The sequence below is a fragment of the Lepisosteus platostomus genome, chromosome 8 (assembly GCF_059453375.1).
Source record: "Lepisosteus platostomus isolate fLepPlt1 chromosome 8, fLepPlt1.hap1, whole genome shotgun sequence".
In the NCBI taxonomy this organism is placed as follows: Eukaryota; Metazoa; Chordata; class Actinopteri; order Semionotiformes; family Lepisosteidae; genus Lepisosteus; species Lepisosteus platostomus.
Genome location: NC_142618.1, coordinates 13,813,610 through 13,834,462, shown reverse-complemented (window position 1 = coordinate 13,834,462; position 20,853 = coordinate 13,813,610). Strand labels below are relative to the sequence as shown.

General features: G+C 37.5%; 1 protein-coding gene across 2 annotated transcripts in view; it reads left to right on the top strand.

The window, feature by feature from the left end:
* The window catches only part of LOC148655703 (putative Polycomb group protein ASXL3), a 72,496-nt gene that overhangs the window by 29,099 nt on the left and 22,544 nt on the right, over positions 1-20,853 (top strand). For both annotated transcript variants that reach the window (XM_088642511.1, XM_088642510.1), the window contains exons 3-5: positions 9,528-9,636; positions 10,755-10,866; positions 19,525-19,646. In XM_088642511.1, the coding sequence (XP_088498637.1) occupies positions 9,528-9,636; positions 10,755-10,866; positions 19,525-19,646 (343 nt within the window). The remainder of the gene's footprint in view (positions 1-9,527; positions 9,637-10,754; positions 10,867-19,524; positions 19,647-20,853) is intronic.

Here is a 20,853-nt window from a genome sequence, read left to right as displayed (position 1 = left end):
TACACCAGAAGGGTGCAATGTTTCTGAATGTAGTTTGCAAACTACTTCCTACGCTGACAGTTCAATGTGTGTGGTGAAAAATATTTAAAATACAGAGCCTTACTTTGTGGCCCTTATTTTACATCGTAAGGGTCATCCCATATTCTATTAAAAAAAACTGCAATTACTGTAAGTGTTTGACCACTGTTGCTAAACACTACTACTTAGAACCAGAGGCAGGTACCTGAGCATTTCTCCAGCCGTGAACAGATGCAGATCTGTTCTTCTTTCTCTGGCAGTGGCGGTTGTGTTTTCTAGGCACTGGGGCACGTGTTCCCAAGGTGCTCCCAGATCAGACAATCTGAATGGCAGATGACATTGCAATTCTAGACCCTGGAATGCACCTTGAGAGATGAATTGTGGGAAGGCATGGACCATCACTGGAATATGGATTTTATTTTACTTTCTACAGCAAAAGCATTACAGGTTATACTTTTGCATACTGTGTGTTGCAACAAGGTGTCTTTTTATCACTCTAATTGCCTGATAAGAATAGGATCTGTGATTGATTATTGACATTTTCTGTGTTTCACAAGGGCCATCCGGTACCTGTGAACCGACAGCTAGACAGATAGGCCTGCATTCTGGCTTTGTGTCTGACAACGCGAGTAACATGATCAAGGCCCACAATGACAGTCTTCTAGGTCTGCTTCAAAATTCATTACATTTGATATGTATTGCAAATACATATCACACATCACCCTTGTGAGTATATCCCAGAAGACAGTTTCCACGGAAATAGGTTTTAAATGTTATCCAAGCAGGAAAATATATTTTAAAGATCATCTGAGAGATGCAATTGCTGTCCTCTACTCGTAAAACTGCCTCCATGCCATGAAGACAGCTTGTTGAGGCACTTAGTGTTCTACTGCATAATTACAAATACATCAGTTTTAACCTAAGCTTTGCAGACATGGAAATGGACACTTCCTCGAACACAACAGTGTTCAAAAGCTGAAAACAGTGCTTGAAAGATTTATGAGGTTGGGAAACTCGGCTTCCTTTGACTTTCGTTCTCATCAGCAGATGACTGATTTAATATAGTGGTCTGAGAGTTGTAAAAGTGTAAAAAAAAACACATGGTATAGCTGAGGAATTAATAAACGCATGCCAAGCATTGGCAGAGCAGATTAGCGGCCCGGATGACACAGCCTGGACCAGTTCAAAAAAGAAAACACATTTCATTCAGCCACCTCACAAGCTGGTGTTTGTCAGTTGTTACAGATTCTGTGGATTCTGAATGAAGTGTTTCTTCGTATGGGCAGGTTTTCACACAGCAACATCAGTCCATGAGCGAAGAATGGGTAGACCAACTGACAATGATTAAATTTAACCGCAAAATATAACACACTGGAAGCTTTCTTTCACTGAACTGTAAGTGTTGTTTGAAGTGATCTTTATGTATTCCTTTCTTCTTTTATCACTTTATGATTTTTATATCTTTATATAGGAGCTGAATTGTGTTATTGCATTTATTTTATGTACGCTGTACTTTTCACGTCTTCAAACACAGCACAACTGTTCTGTTGCCACATTAATCATGTTCCAAGTGATCATTTTTATTGCTGCCGTGTCTGAGATTCTGTTGAATAAAACATACAGTAGGCGTGATTAGGCGTTAATAAACACATACTGTACAATACCGTATGTTATCACTAAATGAGGAAATGAAGGTAACCACGATGGGGTGATTTTTAATAAGTGGTTTTAGAAGAGGTTACTTCAACCTCTTCTGAAAATAGGTTAGAAATTTTGTTAAGAAAAACTTCAAGCCCATTTAGTCATCCTGACTGAATTGTGGTTATTTTTGAACATACTGTATATATAGTCACATATGTTCTATCAAAAATTGCAGTTTTCCCAGACAAGGAATATTTTGGCTTGGCTACCAATAATTGATGCTTGCAGATATACACATATATTGTTGTTATTTTTGTGCTCATATTTTCAAATGAAAAGTCATAAAATGTTCTATGGGAAGTTGTGTCGATGAAATTGAGGCTGAGAGGTTACATTTTCTTCTTCTTCTTCTTCTTCTTCTTCTTCTCCTTCTTCTTCTCCTTCTTCTTCTCCTTCTTCTCCTTCTTCTTCTCCTTCTTCTTCTCCTTCTTCTCCTTCTTCTCCTTCTCCTTCTCCTTATTTCTGGAATGTTCTGTAACATACCACAAACTACTCCTATCCTGAAGAACTGAAGCTGGTGGAGATTTTGTGATTCTGCTTTATAACTACTGCAGAGTAGGGATTCCGTTGTAAAACAGGACAGTTGCCAAACTGCTCATTTTCCCTGAAAATCCACACTGCCGCTGTCTGGTAAAATACAGCACCGACTGCATTGAAATGTTTGCAGCTCACATAGTACAGTGATGCTTTTTCTGATGGTAGGTTTCTAATTATTATTCTTGTTTATTAATATGTTTGCATGTCCAGATGTTTAAATGGGGGGTGGTGTCTGAACCATTTTAGGTTTTAATTGATAGCTGTAAACCAAATAAACATTTGATTACTTGTTCTGGAATTTTGAATTCAGGTACGTGAAAGACTAGCAGTGAGACCCCATCACACTATGTGGCTAAAAATGATGTTTTGATTTTGAAAGCTTGGTTATCTTTAGAAAAAGTGTGATAATGACCTTGGCCACTGGGATAACGAGTACTGTGAATATATTATGAAAAACACAGGAAATAATAAGAACTATGAAAGATCCTTATCCATAGAGTTTTGTTGTTTTTTTTTAGTAGAAACAAAGAAACTAAAGGCATTTTACCAGGCAAACGTACAAAAAAATGGAATATTTGAAGGGTTTAACCCAAGTGGCTTAATTGTGGGTCTCAGTTTTTGAATGCAGAGGACTGGTATGCTTAAATTCCTTTCAGAGTTCATTCTCTGTAGTGCTGTGGTTTGTATTTTTTTAAGGGTATTGCACGGTTCACATTCCTTTTTGACACGACATACGTTTTTACAACAATAGCTTCATTAAACAAACTCTTTAAACTATATCTTGCCTTTGCACATGGTGAACACTGTGTTTTAGAACCACTGTATTGCTGCTGTTCCTCCATTGTACCAGTCCCTTCCTGTAAAATACAGTACACACGTATTGTGAACCCTTTGACTATATGTGGCACAGTAAGAGATCACAGCTGCTTTCAGTAGAATGAAATAAGTGCTTACTCTGCAAAATTCAGAAAAGTCTTGGGGATCAAAAGCTGAATTTTAATAACTTATTTTATGTGGAATTTAAATTCGTTGACATTATCTCTCCCAGCACATGGATAAACATTCCACTGTCAATGTTGTGCTGATGTAGCAAAAGATTGATTCCTGTGCACTTCCGTCTTTGTTAAGCATTAGAAAATGAAATTACAATAAATGTCGTTGGCAAGGAGTCCTTTTTATTGGAGAACTCAGTCATGGTAAAATATTCCTGCAGCTATTAAAAAAGAAAGCCTCCTAAAGCTCTTCACATTTAATCCCTGTTCATGTTAGCAGTTTTCTGATAAGTGTACAGTGACACTGTCAGTGTAGGCAAAGCATATTTTCATTTCCAGAAAGCCAGTCTTTTTTTCTAAAGAACAATGCGAAGAAAAGAGGGACAAGACTAAGAATAACTGTAAATGTAAATGTGTCCCACATTTTTGTTTTGTTTACAAGGCAATCATACATATTAACTGCTTAATTCTGTTGGTTGTTTGCTCTCCCTGCCACTTGGTTTTATGAGAACAGTGAAGGCATGGTTGATCCGAAGGATAATTTAATCACGTGGCATGGCAGAAAAGCTGTTGATCGGGTTTCAAAATATACATTTCTCTTTTTTTATTTAAGAAGTTAAAATTTCTTATTTTGGCCAGGCTCAATGCAAGTTAATCGAAATAAGATAAAGGTATTAAAAACATAGCGTCAGCATGCGTAGGCTACAAAGGAACGAGTAATAGGTTTATTCCATGCTGAAAAGAGAAGATAGAAAACACAACGTTTCACACCCGAAGAAGGCTCCACAGTCGAAATGATATGTTTTCTTTCTTCTCTTTTCAGCATGGAATAAACCTATTATTTGTTCCTTTAAACCTTACTGTAATATCAGCTGAGTTAATGTTATTTACTCATTTCTGTTCCAAAAAAGTATAAAATCGTGGATTAAACCCTAACATTTTTTCTGTAGCAAACCTCATATTTTAAGAACCTGCACATCAGCCTGAACTGTAAAATGTTTGTTAACATGGTTTATTAAGTAGTAGGAGATGGCAACATCTGTCAACCTGATTGCCAAGACCAGTGTGTTTCTTATTTCAGGCTTGTAGTAATTCTGCCCTTTCCGTTTTCAGCTGTGTAGTTCTGAACTGTCAAGAATGATTATAAATTGGCAGCCTGCAAGAATGTTCTCTGCATTATAGCCATGTTCCAAGATATTATTAGAGAATCAATCTACAATTCTTCAGATCACTTATGATGTTCTTTTAAAATGTACACTGCAATATAAACCTGCCTTTCAGGAATACCATCGTATCACATAGGGCAAGGGCGACCTAATAATTCATAAGTGCCACAGGCACAAATGAGCTGTGAAAGGTCTTCTTCGTGAGTTGTATTGATATTATATCCCACTAGAGGCCATTAGATACTCTTTGTGCACTTGAAAGTGTGTATATTCATTAAAGAGCTGTGTCTGCTGTATATCATCCTGATTAGGAGTTCATTTGATTAGGTGTTTATCTCAAAATGAAACCTTATACCAAGGAATGTACAGTACCTGAATTCCAAATGTATGCTTCCTAGCGCCTTCACAAAGCAGCGCTGTGGGAACCAGCTATTACTAATGGGAGGGTAATAAAATACATTTTCTTTTCACCGCGGATCATAATACTCTTCAATTTCTCTTCCACTTCACCTTCACTTGCCAAAAAATGAGCGCTAAAGGGAAGGTTTCCAGCCTGGAGACGTTTTGAAAGCCTTACACAATGTTTTTCCTACCGGTCCTTCCATCGCCAGCGCTGCATTGTAAAGAACGCTTCATGCATGTGCAGGCTAGGTGATGAGCCTCATACTGCGTGTTTTTCTGCATGTATGCTGACTTGTGTTTTAAAATTCATGCAATCTGAAGGCACATCCAACATGGTTTTTCTTCTCCGTGTTTCACCGAAGAATTTCAGAACTACTTGCAAACCTTTTAAAGAGATGGGATCTAAACCTCTTTCACAAATTTGTCCTCCTTCATGTCCCAGTTCCATTGTCTCGTGATGGTACTGCACATCTCGAAGTCTGTGTGCATTTGCACTGCAGCCTCTCTTGGCGGGGCAATGAATTAAATTGCAAATCCATACTTGACACCAATTTAGTTTCACCCTGAATTTCATTTCTGACCTTTTTTACAATAAAATCAAACACTTTTATGTCATTAACATCTTGTGTCACATGGTGGATTAAAAATCTATTTTGTATCTCTTTAATATTTTAATCTATTTGCTTAGAACATCTTTGCCTTAGGCAATAATTGATTATAAGACATTGTAAGCTCTGAGGTAAAAGTATAGAGAAATTTTGTCTTTTACCTACCATACAATAAAGGATAAATGTGCCAATATCATGTGAAATTTAGCAATAATAATTAGAATTCATGCGATTGCAGAAATATACTGCCCTTGAACTTTTGTTTTTTGTGTGTAGTAGATTTTCAAAAAATTTCAAAGTAAACAATAATAAATACCACAGATTAAATAATGTCAACAAGATTTATGAGCTAATGCAATTTAACATTTGTGTGTAATCACTACAGTTAAAAGCCAGACTGCACATCGGATAAGTCAAACACAGGAAAAGACTACATATCATTGCTGGATATTACACAGTTAAGCCAAGCCAAGCCCTTTTGAAGAAATGCCTTTCAGCTTGCCTGTAGTGATAGACAGTGGGCCAAAAAGAAATTTTTATTTGGATATGGAGTCCCAGATGTTTAACATGAACATGAAAGCATGTGTTAATATTGGATGCAATGTTCTTGTAAAGAAAGAAGTGACAAATCTAGAGATTTAGTCCAAGAATTTACTGAACAGTTATGTATATGGTTATGTTGTAAAATGTTAGTTAAAAACAGATACTCTTTTAATGTGTTATTGATAAGAAGTAAATTATTTCTTATCAATATTTATCATATTTTTCATATTTTTATTTTCTGTAGTAATAATTATTACCAGGTGTCTATTTATTTGTTACATGAAGCTTTAGCTTTCTGTTACTCTTCTCAGAGATATTCCCTTGTTACCACCTTTTACTGTAGTTCACATAAACAATGCAGAAAAACAAGATTTTTAAGGTTTTGAGGTTGTGATCAGAGCCACACCCCCAGTGTGATCAGAGCCACACCCCCTCCTCTTATTGGTGCAGTGTGATCAGAGCCACACACCCCAGTGTGATCAGAGCCACACCCCCTCCTCTTATTGGTGCAGTGTGATCAGAGACACACCCCCTCCTTTTATTGGTGCAGTGTGGTCAGAGCCACAACCCCTCCTCTTAGTGGTGCAGTGTGATCAGAGCTACACCCCCTCCTCCCAGTGGTGCTGCCCCTCCTTTTAGGGCTCACAGTGTATTTAGAGAAATCATGCCCGATCCTCATCATCCTGGTGATGCAACAATATGGGGCACTCATAGCACAGCTGTCTTGAGTCCAGCTGTTGGAGTTTTTCCAAACCGGGGAGTTGGGAAAAGAAGAGGAATTAGTGATTTTATATTCTAGTGGGGGAGAGATGTGCACAAGTTCAAAAGCTATCATTGAAAGTTGTGAAAGAACATTTTATGTCAGGGTTCGGTTTTAAGTAATGGGCAATTTTGCCGTGGCGTTCCTCAGGGAATTAATGGTCTACAGCAGCAGCCTCGCCTTTCTGAAGAGCCCCAGTCCAGGATGTTAAATGTTATATGTTACCCTACATCGCCCAAATCTAAATCTAATCCCAATCTTCCCAAATTACATTAGGATTAGATTTATGTTTCTAAAGAATACTTTTTGACAAACGGTACACAGCTGATTTCAGGTAAATGTTTCCACGCCTTTAGAAAACAATGATTTAATGGTTACCTTCTGTAGAACATCTTGATACTCTCCAGGAGAAGGGGTGGAGATGCATGTTCTTAACGAAATTAATGGCTGCACTAGCCGATCAGTATGTAGGAGGCGGTTGGAAAAGGAGAAGCACTTTCCTGGGTAATTTCGTAGATGTCAAAAAGAGCCCTTGTTAAACAAACACCACGTTCTGGAGAGAAATAGAAGAGTTTTAAATCTATATTTAACTAACTGTAAATTAAAAAGGTCAGTCATTAAAGAGGTGCAGTTTACACCGTTTTAAAATCTTTAACATCTTTTTCAATTTTTACAGTTTAGCATTCATACTACAGTATTTCACTGTGGCTTTCCGTCCACGTTTCACAGTAGAGATTGCAGTAGAGTAGTATATTGCCATATGTACATGTACATTGAAATTCGTATTCATGCCGATCTCTCAGGACATGCACAGTACGACAGACAGCACCACACAATGTAGATGGTACGTTACAAAATGGTACACAATAAATTGAGCCAGAACAATAAATACTTTGTAGAGAACAATAAATATGTGACGTAATAGTGAAAGAAAAAAGATCGTAATTAGACTGTAACGTCAAATTATTCTCAGTTAAATTGCTGAGGTTTCTTTGACAGTGTGAGGGTTTCTTTTTTCCACACGTTTCACATTTCACTTTCCAGGACTAATCAATGGTTAATCCTAAAAAAGGCTGTCTGTTCAGGGCATCATTGTGGAGAAGTGGTTAGGGTTATGGACTCACAGCTGTAAGGCTGTGGGTTCAAATCCCAGCTGATACACTGCTGTTTTGCCCTTGAACAAGGTGCTTAATTTAGATTGCTCCAGTAAAATGCTCATTTTTAGGTCAATCTTCAACACCTGCATAAGCAAATAATTAGGATTTGCCCAAATATCTCTTTTACAGTCATTTTAACCTGTAAATCATTAGGTTTTCAGAAAATCTTCAGCATTTTCTTCTTTGATTCTTCCTTCTTCTTCAAAGGAGTGGATCTTTTATAGAGCATCTCCTACTGTGTACAGTATTGCTCTAGCAAAGTGTTATCCACAAAGAAAGGGTGATAATCTTGGTATTATTATCCAAACAACAAATCCATTTCATTTTTATTTTTCTGAAGGCAGTTTCAGTTTAGACTTTTTTTCTAATGCTTTCACTTAATTGTGAACATTTAGACCTTAACACTTCTAGTATAATTGGCCCTTGACTCTCCTTATCTTGTCTCATTTCCAGTGTTAATATTTCTGTCAGATCATGTTGTGCTTGTGCTGAATCTTACACTTTTGTTCCTGTGCCTTTTTGTAATTATATTTGTTTTTACTTGATCGAATTTTGGTTAAAAAAAGCAGCGTGGAACATGTATTAAGTGGTATTTAATTTCCTCTCACTTTATTTGCTGTGTTTCATTACAGTGTTCCTTCCTTTAAAAAAAAAGACACAACTCAGTCAAGGCTTTGGGAGACTTATTTGTGGGTTTTCTCATGTTTTGTCTTTAACATGGCCAGAAAATTGTGAAGTAAAAATAAAATGTGAACATGTGACATGTGAGCATTGGTACCTCCTGACCGTGTGATGTCACTCCTACAGGTTTCCTACGTTGCTTATCTGGGTGTTTAGTTTTTATTTTGATTTTCCCTTGGAAAAGGTCTCAACTTTGGGCTCTCCCAAAGTTGCCCTGATCAACCATACTTAAAAGCAGGTGCCAAGAATATGCCATTTTAGACACGTATGCCCCCTTTTCTGAAGAGCAGACTCACTTCTCTTGTTTAGACATAAAGCATGTCAAGCCCCACATTGGCTTGGAATGGGTGATTAGAGGATTGAGAGAAAATAGAACATTACCTTTCTTCATGTTGACCTAAATATTCCATTTGAATAATTGCAGTGAATGCATTTTATGCAATTAAAAAATGAACCCACTCCCTGCAGTAGGTAAGTTACTTCTGAGCATTTGGTACACTTTGTTCAGTCAACTAGCAGACCTTTTCATAGAGGATTTTTTTCCTTTTGTCGCCTTTCATCCTATGGGATACAGATGCTCCTGAACGTAAGGGCTTTTTGATCATTCAAGTGCAACCGACTTAGTCCAAGACAGAAATTAAACAAAAATCACAGCATTTCTTTGCTTCTAGAAATGCTGCTTTGGGAAAATGATTTTTGACACAAACCTTTAAACAATAAAATACTTTGTTTGATATACAGAAATGTGCAATTATGTCTTTGATCTGCGATGAATCTTTTTTTTTTTTGCTTCTTTTTGCCTGAAGCCAATGTAACAGATGCATATGATTAAACTTGGTGTTACCAGTCTGTTATTGTAATGTAGATGTTTCAGGGTTGGGGGAATTTTTATAAAGCCCCAGTAGAAAGTGCATGCTGTTACTGCTCAGAGCTCTCAATCTATTTCATTTCTTCCATGCTAGTGGAACTTCACCGTTGGCTTGCCTGAATGCCATGCTTCATACTAACACTCGTGTTGGTGATGGAACTTTCTTTAAAATCCCTGGAAAATCTGGACTTTATGCCCTAAAAGTAAGTATGATGGGACACGATCTCTCGCTTCACCTGTCTGTAAAATCTTGACTTGCACTGTTTTGTACCGTAAGGAAACCCAGTCGTTTATTTCAACAAGTATCATTATGAATATAAATTTACCTGTTTTTTACCTTACTTACTGTATTGTATTAATAAAGGTAATATGTATTGCTTAGTTTCAATATTGTAATCAGATAAGTAAAGATTTGTGTTTTTAATGTGTAGTTAATTGTGTAAATAGCTATTTATAATTTGACTTCAGGAAAAGCCATACGTCAGTAGAGACTTTTTAAAACAGGTTACATTTGTAACCTTAAAAATGCAGCATTTTACTCAAAGAATCATGCTTTATTTATCTAGTCACCTAATAATATTGTAAGGGTTTGATGTCCTCCTTGCTGGCACTATTAATTTATCATTGTAAACAGATATTCACTATGTAAAACTTCATGCACAGAAAGATAAATACATTTTAATAAACTGAAGCCTAATTCCCTTTAAAAAAGCTGCAGAAATTGCTGCAGTAGATCTCATGGTACTTGAATTGAATATATATTTTTAAAGGGCTGCAGTGGAATTTTCTGTTTCTCACACCACAAGGTAGTAAGATTACTGTGCATCTCTTGTTTGCTGTTTGTCTGTTTAATTAACATTGTATAGAATTTCCTGAGATCTGCAAACAGGGATTAAAAACAGGTTTCAGCCGTGTTTTGTTCATTTTATTTCTAATATAATGTTGGGTGCTTTAAAAGCAGGCTTGGCCAGACTCCAGACTGCTCCAATCATTCCCATGGTTGGTGTGCTCTCAGTTGTTGTAACGGTCAAGATTCAGGAAGCAGACACAGGCAATATTAAAGGATTTAGGTTTCTGTAGCAGTAGTCTGAACACTGAACTGGCTGGATGGAATTGAGAGTGAAAGGAAGTATGTTTCCAGGAAGAAAAAAAGCAGCATTTGAACCTTATGTTATCAGGCATTAAAAAGCCAGGCAAATGTGATAGGATTATTTAACAGTAAATCAATATGTGAAGTGCACTTGTACTAGAGTCTTTGAAAGAAGCGTGCATGCTGTGGGATTCTGTTAGGCTTTTTTTTTTATTATTGTGTTCTTTGTAGAAAGAAGAATCACCAAGCCTTGCCGATGGGGCAACTGAGTCTGTGTGTGAATCTGATATAGAAGGTATTGAAATGACCGAGACAAATAACAGCACCGGTGAAGAAAATGGAGGTAAGCTAACTTGATTTTTTTTTTATTGCCATGTTTATTTATTTTTTTTTAATTGGTCGGGGATTTGATGTTGAAGCATTTGAAGAGGGAATGCTTTTCACTAATGCAATTGCCTTAACTCGCTGCTGTTACAAATGATTCAGTTTGCTGTTTCTCAGATTCCTTAAGGTGACAGTAATAAAGAAAGATAAACACACTGATCCAGGAATATTGTGGTCTTGAAGAAAGTGCTTTAACTGCATACAGCGTGCTTTTGCACAGATCCTTCTCTGTCTGTGATCTCTCTGTAGTGGCAGTTGTTCTTAAATATGAGCATATGGAAACAATATTAATTTGTCATGTGGCCTCTTGCAGACATTGTCTAATTTCTGTTCTGAACATTCAGAAGGAAAGGAAGTCTGCTCTTGTCAGTTTCTGTGGTTAAGACGGATTGCTGTTTCTATCACATTACCTGGACCAAAATCCAACTCTATTGTTATATTTAAAGGCCTTTAAAGGACTCCCTGGAGTTATTGATTGTTGCCTTGCCTGAAATGCGGCTGGAATTACATTTTTGAGACCTGAACTCTTATCGCAAAGTAATTTAAAATGATTCTGGTCTGAGGGTTTTAAAAGGTCACAAAGGCACTGGTAGAATCAGCTTCATTACCCAGTGTAGAGCAATATCTGCTATCAATCTGCAAACAGGTAAGCACATAACAAAGTCAGACAGCTACAGCACGGCTGTTTTTTTCTTCCTTGAGATGTTAGAACATTGCCACTAATTGGCTGTTAAGACTCCCTTCTCAACAAATAAGGATGGAAAACCAGAATATTTAGACTATAATCATACAGTAGAGTATTAAATTGATATTGAAATAATTCGCAAGATGTTTGAAATAACATTATGCCTTAAAATATTGAGCATCGGAGACGTGAAAAACGAAGTGTACTTATGTTAATCACACTTTAGAGTGAGGAGACATTTTAAAAGAAAAATAACTAAATGACTTTTTGACAGCCATGTGTAGGTGGTTTCTCAAATTATATGCATTGTGTTTGCTTATCTCTATATTTATATCACTGAGGGGGCTGGAAAAACATGTGTGTCCTTGTATGTGTTCATTTAATCTATTTTTTATATAAAGCATGCTTTGGTGCGGACGGAATCCCCATGGGATCTCTAACCACATTTACATGCTGATACTGAATTAAACCATGACAGTGTGAAACCCTGTTCTAGGATGCTCAGAGACATTAGTTACTGTACATTATGCTTTGTAAGGTCACTTTATTGATTTTGGATTTTATACGTTAGATTAAAAATCAGTACTTAAATTATACAGAACAATATCATTACTCCGGTAGCTGATTGCGACGTTGAAGGTTTTACTCGGGATTTAAACACAGCCGTCCAATTTCTGCTATTACTGTATTCAGGAAACATTTGACAGCTGTGGTGGGACACAACTACGCAGGGTACAGCTGCAGTAATGTGCTTGAGATCACCCAGTGATTATAGCTCACATCATATTTTGATATACCTTGTGAAAGGTATATTTTAGCAACCTTAAAGGTGAAATTAAAAATAAACAAGTGACCTTAAAAGTGTGTGGGGGGGGGGCAGCAGTTGTATAAAATCACTTCTGGAGTCCGGGTTTATTTGTGTATGGACTTTCAAATGTTTGTAAGAAACATGGAATTGATTCAGGTAGGAATCTTTGCAGTCATAAATGACCTATTACATGTACATTATCAAGATATGTCTTTATTTTAAGTGCTTATGATCTACACGCATAAGGCTGGTGTGAGAAAGAACAGTTCTGTAACTGTTCCGAAAGTCATAGCATCCTGTAGTCGAATGACTTTTTCATCCTATTTAACAAGTGTGGGTGGTACAACATACACAGACCTAGTGGTGTCACGGTAGTGACTTGACTTCACATGAAGAAAAAAATATTATATGGTCCTGAATTTTGTTATTTTACTGTTAATTAATCATAACTTAACCCAGTCAAATTCTGTATTTTTAAACTAAATGGATTATCCCAGTAAAAATACTTTCAACCCTTTGAACAGTTCTGTATACATTAGGGATTTGTCTCTTTCCTAACTCTTGCTATGCAACAGAAAGAAATAATAAAAGCTGTGCTATAAAATGAGAAATGCTTTTTTTTTTGTTCTTCTAATTGGTTCCAGAACAGCATAGTTTTGTATCTTGACTTTAAACCAGTACTAAAGTGCTTCCCTTCAGGGACTTTATGGAGATTTTTTTGGCTCTCTATTAACAAATGGAGAAAAAAAAATTCTTCAACAACAGAAAGATTCAATCATATTTCTCCCACGACATCACCTTTACAAATTATCCCATCTGTTTCAAAGAAGCCTGAACAGATTCTTGTTCATCCAAATGCGTTTCTGCTCAGTGACACTGACAGGTGTGATTTCTGAGCTTTTTCGTTTTGTCTTTTACATAGATTGGTGTATTTATTAAATGTGTTTATATAGTACCCGTAATATAGTATTAGTTTCACATTTTTATTTTTAAGGGGTATAAATCACCACGTTTCACTCCTCTGAGTGAAGAGTGAATATTGAGGACAATCGCATGTATTGGTTTAGGGAAAATGCACGGTGTTATAGTGGCAAACTGGAATAACTACAGTATGCTTTCTGACTCTGTTGTTGAAACACCTGACTAAGCCATCATGTATTTTGTTGCATTGTCTTTTTTTTTTTACATGTTGTGAGACTCTTCCCCTTCCCCCATGTTAAATGTGGGGGTGATGGATTGAAGTCAGCCTTTTCTTCTCAGCATGACAAACAGATGAATAATGACTGAAGCAGAAATATACAGGGGATCAATAATTGTATAGTCATAATGAGAGGCACCTTAATTAAGCAATTAGAAACCCCAAAATTCAATCTTGTACGTCAAGCAGCCACTGAAAACAAAACTAACGACGCGTAACTTACATAGTAAGATATGACCAATAAAATGATCCTAGTGAGGTTTTGTTCCACCAAAAATGTGGTTGATTTTCTGTGTGCAGTGTTTAACGTTTTAAGCATTGTTTTAAACAGTGCCTAGTTCTCTAGTAGCGTTGTTTATTTGTAGGAAAAAGCAGCAGATTAGATCAGAAATATCTAACCAGTCGCAGGCTCACTAGCCTTTCCCATTGCTACTTGATATTTAAAAGAGAACTGGGGAATTGTATAATTAGATTGAAATTTGTTGCTAATATGCCACCCCCAGATCCCCAGACACTGAGGTTAAGGTGCAAAGTCCATTTTGTGTGGTTACTGATTTGGATATCCACAGTTTGAAGCTCAGCGTATCAGTGTGGAGGAGTGGTGAAGGCTCTGGGTTCATAACTGAAAGGTTTGGGGTTCAAATCCCACGTGAGACTCTTGAGCAAGGTACTTCATCCACACTGCTCCAGTAAGATACCCAGCTGTATTCATGGGTGTAAATGTTAGTTGCTTTGGGGAAAAAGCATCAGCCAACTAAATTAGGAATATAAAATTAAACGTATAACTACAGCATGTTGAAATGCATGTGTAAAATGACCTGTTCTGTCCAGTCTGTGGTATGCAGGCTGGATCATTACACCCAGTGGTACCGTATGTGGGTACTTATAATGTCATCATACCTACATTCCTCAAACAAATACATAAAATTCAGAAAAGAAATCGGAATGAGGGCTGTGTCCGTTAAGTGTTTTTGATCTCCTTGTGTTCACTTGAGTTTCCTCTGGGTGTTCAGGTTTCCTCCCACAGTCCAAAGACATTCTGCTAGATTAACTGGTTGTTAGGAAAACTGGCCCTGGCATGAGTGTGCGTCTGTGTTTGTATTTTGTCGGCCCTGCGATGGACTGGTATCCCATCCGGGGTGTATCCTGCCTTGCCCCCATTGGTTACTGGGATAGTAACCCCACTGCCCCACTGTGACCCTGAACTGAATAAAGCAGTCAGAAAGTGGATGGATGGAAATCCTTAAGCACTGCAAGGAAAGAGAGCCACAATGTTACCAAGTTTAATTGAGAGTCTCACCTGCAGAACTCAGAATTTGGAAAACGTATGCACTAAAAATACAAATTAAATTAAAATAGATGGCTTTTTAACAATTTTCATAATGGTAGTATTAGAGTTTATAGACATCCATTCATTTGATGAATATATTATTTAATGAAAGTGATTTCTTTATGTATAGATACTGGCTGCAACTTCTCTGTCACTACTGTCACTGTACAATTAGTATCATGTTGTCAGTATGCTTCATTAATAATCTTGATCATTTATAATTTCTAAAATCCATTTACTGTTTTTTTTTCCCCATTTGGATTTATTAATTTAGTTTTGGCAAAGATCCATCTTTTCTTCATTCACAGAAACATGACAGCTACGAAATGTTTGTTTAGTAATTAGAGTCTAATGAAATATCTAGAGGGAAGAAATGTCCAGTACTTAATCCACACATCCATGGTAGTAATCTGTGAATAAAGATTCATTTCATTTTTAACAGCAGGAGAATGACTCTAGGTTGCCATTCTAATTAAAACTAGCCAAACAAAGGTGGCTTGTCTGGCTCATTGTTCAGCTGTGATGAAATCTGAAGTCACATAGGCCTTTGAGTGTTACCAATCTAAAGTGGGGTCTCTGTTTTTTTATCAAATTGAAATTTAGGATGCTGTCAATGTGCTGAATTGGACTATATACTAAAAAAGCCTTTTTATTTTTAAATACTATAAATGTTGGACAAGTACAGTATATGATGTCTGTACAGTACAGTAAATGCACCTCCCAAATATTGTTCTTAAAATGTGTACATTCTACAAGCCTGAAGCGTGCTATCGGGATTTCACAGTAATTGAGGAGGAGGGGTTGGGTGAGTGTTGTTTTGGTTGCCCATACTGTATCTGTCACTTTATTTTTGCTTCACTGTGTAGCATAATGAAGTTAGTTTTATGCCGAATCCTGCAGTCTGTTAGCACTATGTAAATTGCCTGTGATTATGTATTGTATATGTGTGTGTTTACAGTGTGATGGAATTATTAACTACAAATCTCCTTGGACAAAGATGTCAACAAAATAAAAAATATTCATAGAGATGTAAATTCACCGTGCATGACAATTCAGTGTGCATTTACAGTACTGTCCATCCATAAAGTGGAGGACAAAACTGAACCAAGTAATTATACACCAATAAGTCTGGCTTTTATTACACGCTAGGTTATGGAAACGATTATTACAGCTAAATTAAATGGAAATAGCATCATAGGAGGTAGTCAACATGGATTTAAGTCTTGCTTAACTATCTAATTACAGTTCTTTCAACAAGTAACAGCGGTAATCATACACATGGCGCATATGATCCGGTGTAGTTATATTTTTGGAAAACGTTCACCTCAAAATATTAATTTTCAAATTTCAGATGGTTGATGTTCAGCAAAATGTGTACAGGAAAACAGAATACAGATGATGTGAATGTTCACATATAGAAGGGTGAATGTTCTGATTGGGGTGATGTACAGTACAGTCTTGAGTATCTGACAATCAACATGCTGTATACATACAGTATGTGCTATGTACTGTATGCGTGTGCACACATAATATTTTGCCCAATCCCATGCTGCTTTGTCTCTCAATGCGTCAAATACTGCCATTGACGTAGCACCGCTTGTTCGTTTGCGCTCGTATATATAATTTTATTATTTGAGAAACATGACAAGTGCGAAGAGAAAGAAAGTAGTTTTTTCAATGGAACAAAAGCTTGAAGCGTTAAAAAGACTAGACAAAGGCGAGTCCACGCAAAAAAATTGCATCTGAATTCGGTCTGGGCCAAGTTACAGTTGGTGACTGGAAGAGGAAAAGAAGTGAGCTCTGTTTTATAGTAGATTAATAAACCAGATTTCATGCTTATACTGCACTTCCATTAATCTTTGATTTGTCTACTCAGTTTCTGCATTATCCGACATTTTCAATTATCCGACATACTATCGGTCCTGTTAAGGTCGGATAATCGGGACTCTACTGTAATTAATGGAGTACCACAGGTATCTGTACTAGGACCACTGCTCTTCCTAATTTATATCATGATATAGATCTAAATTCTGGTACAGTTAATAAACTAGTCATGTCTGCAGACAATACCAAAATCGGACGACTAGAAGCAACAAATGACTTTCAAAGACATTTACTACATTAAATGAAGACATGTAGCACAGAATATTACATACAGGTAGTAAAAACATAAAATTCAAATTCAAATGGGTGTCATTGAGCTTGAAGAGGCCACTTTTTAAAAATATGTACCAATCATGCTATTAAACACACATAGTGAATTACATCTCATGATATTGAACCCCATAAAGTGAATTACCACTCATGAAATTGCAGCGATGCAGCAGGTTCACCAGGTTTTTTTTGTCCTTCAAAGGTTAACAGGTGTGTGTGCTGAGCACAGAGGGGAGTAGAGATCAAGAGAGAGAATGTAGCCGCAGCATTTACACAGGGGGAGAAAAATTAAATAACGATGAAGCCAACAAACCTTTTAAAACTTTGTCATTAGAATAATTGAATACCAAATACACGGAAAAATAAGGAGTACAGTAAAAGAGAAAGAATTTCCTCTTAACAAAATTCTAAATACTGCCATTCCCAGGCCCTTGAATACACTCATTTACTATTACACTCCTCCCCTATGTTGTTTAGAAATTAAATACAGTAAATAATAAAATCGCTTAGGTGCATGGCTGACGTGATTGCTGTAGGGGCTGCAGTAAGGAGGCGTGAGGTGGTCCACAGAGGTCACCCCAGGGGTGCGCAAACAGGGCGAGACTGAGTGTAAACCAGCCCAGGTGGAGTCCCCTTGCTCTCACTCCACAGGAAGAGCCTGCTGCCCTGCTGGCTCGTCACACAGGCGAAATAACCTCCTTAACGGGACCATAGGGTTAAAGGACGTACGTTTTTTAATGTAAAGTCGAATTTGCGGAAGTCAAGTCTCACGTAACCCGGGAACAGGGTGTAATTTAAATCAAGGAATGTTATTTCAGATTGTATGATTTTTTTAAGCTTTTATGTTGAATATTGTGCGTGGTTCTGGTCACTGCGATGTCAAAAAAAGTTTTTAAAAACGCTATTGCTGCCCTGGATTTAGTCCAGAGAAGAGCAATAATGTGATTTCTGGGCCTTACGAGAATGTTTTATCCTGCCAGGCAGAAGAAACTCTGCCGTTTTAGTCTTTTAGTCAGCTGGATGAGATCCTGGATTAATTAGCTTCTACCAGACTGGCTAGATGTGTTGAATCGCCTCCTCTCATTTGTAACCTCCCATATGTTCTTATGTTAATTTAAAATAAATATGGGTCAGCTCTTGACTGAATAGAATATGACTAAGAAGAACATTTCACATCAGTGACCTTTAAAGTGTAGAAGTTAAGCATATGTGTTTTTTTCATATGGATATATTTACGTTTTTTCTTACTTCTTATTAAATCTTATTTTATCCCATAGAAGACTGTTATATTCTGGGTTCTCTTCCTGTGGTTTTTCGAGAAATGCAAAGCTGACCAGCTGTGCCTTAATATTTTATGCATTATGCATATAAGTAAAAGAGGAAGCGTTTTTAAATAACGCATCCCTTTTGTAGGAAATATTGTGGCCTTGTTGAGATTTAGATATGCATTTTTATGCTGTGTGCTTATTGTGGCACGGCATTTGATTTCTGAAAGACGTACTGTGTTGGTATTCAGCCTTGCTCTTTTGGTGTGGCGGTTTTATTTCATTTATCGAAAGGTCTGACTTCAGAGTGCTCTCCGAGGGTCTGTTCACAACAGAATGAATATGGACAGGTGTTCTTTATTTTCAGGGTCACTAACGACGTTTCTGTTGCCAAGCCAAATGAGTTTGCACTCGCAGACTTCAGCTAACAGCACAGTCGGATGAGGACCCGCTCCAGCTGTAGCTGGGTGAAAAATTAAATCCACAGCAGCAGGGTGGAAAAGTGGGCCTCCTTATTCCTTACGGGAGAAGCGCAGGAGAAGGGGCATAACCGAGAGGGATGGGAGTCTGATTGGAAAGCAGTTATCCTGGCCCTTTTGGCCACGAAACAAGGTTCTTCTCAAAGTATAAATTATGGCCTCTCTTACCGGATACTTAGCAAAAAACACAGCAGGTACAAAAAACAAACAAACAAACAAACAAACAAACAAACAAACAAACAAACAAACGAATCTGCTTTCAGACTCAAATGCCAACCGTAGTTTGCAACTCCTAAAATATTCTCCTGATTGACGATAGGCCGAAGTTGACGGACTAGTCACAGCTTGTGTGTTTTCAGCAGATGGCAGAAAATAGTTGGGAAACATGAAATATAATTTATTATATCCCAGTTCTGAATATGGTGTATATGTTTTTATATATACAGTATGTGTGCATGTATACGACTGCCTTTATCTGAAAAGGGGTAGCAATAACCATGTGACAGCCCAATGTACAATATGAGCTAGGAAACTGCTTTAATACTTGTCATCGTGCAACAGAACTGCAATACCTTGAAAGAATACGTGGTGTTAAGTCAAAGTCTTTCTTTTTTTTTTACTCTTGTAAGGAGTTTGTTAGGCTGCCGGCTAAATCCAAACCCTTTTGTGCCTGCGTTGAGCTTTTTGTTTCATTCCAGTCTGTGCGATGAAGCTACCCGATGAAGTGTCTTCCGAACATGATTCAAACACCACGACTACTGCGGTGCAAAACAAGTCCGTGTCTTCCACTCAGCAACACACCAAAAAGGCTCTGAAACAGGTAAGAAGACACCAGTCGGAGTGCTGGCTTGTGCTTTCATTATCCTACAGCACCCCTACATGGAGCAAAATATCCTTGCATGCAGACTGGGCTTTTATCCCACACTGTCGTATGCAGTCCATTCATTGTCCTGTACAAGGAGCGCTTTAAGCTTGCTCAGAGTTTTAGAAAACCTGCCTTCGTTTAGGCCAGGTAATAGAAAATGTTGAGTAATGCTTATATCATTTTGGGTTTTTTTTAATTAGTTTTGTTTTTTCCAAACTTAATGACAAATGTGTGGAACCTAACAAATGTAAGAATGAATAAAACAAGTTAAAATTCAAACTAGTAGTGCAACTGGCACTGCTTTTGTCGGTTGTGAGGCGGTAGGAGAAGCTGGACTGCTGCTTGGAAAAGCTGTACGATGCTTTTGTAAAATGTATATACAGTACAGTACATACTAAGTACATAGCGGGTGTATGCTTTATTTGTGCTTTATCGCGTACAATTCCAGGGATTGGCTGTGTTGTAGCGGCTTGTTTGCTCGTTTCCAGTCAGTAGCAGAATCGTGCTGTAAACCAGACCAGAGTTTTTCATCACCTGTTTTGGTTTGGTAAAAAAGTCTTTTATAAAACTGCAAGGCAAACCAACCGTTTTCACGAAGCTGAAAACACACTTTTCCAAACCCCTCAGACGGGTTTCTTTGGCATCGCCGCCGCATGCAAGCCTTATTCTTCATGATGAATTCATTGGCAGGTTCGCAACGATATGAGACCCCTTTTCCGCCCCGCGCTCTTTCCGCGGACTATAAACTTTTTTGTGCTTCGCTCCGCCTTTCTCGAAACGACTGGTGCCGGAGTGAGCATTGTTTATTCCCCACCTCCCTCAGAATGATCAGCGGCAGATAGCGGGCTGGCTTCTTGTTCTAGACGGCCTTTTTTTCATGCGATTAAGTGTGAGATTCCTACTGCTCAGCCCCAGTGGGGCAGAACTAAGCTGCTATGCCAAGGTTTCTTCTTTCTGTGTTTGAAGTTGAATTTGCATAAGGAGCAGTGTGGGGGAAGCCTGAGAAAAATATTAAATCACACATAATGTGTTTAGAGTTTTCTGTGTTGCATTTGTTTGAATAGCCTTGAAGTGCTTCATTGCTGAAATCACAGATGTGCTGTAGGATAATAGTCTTTGCAGCAAACTCCTAATTGCTGAACATCACACTTAAATAAAGTCC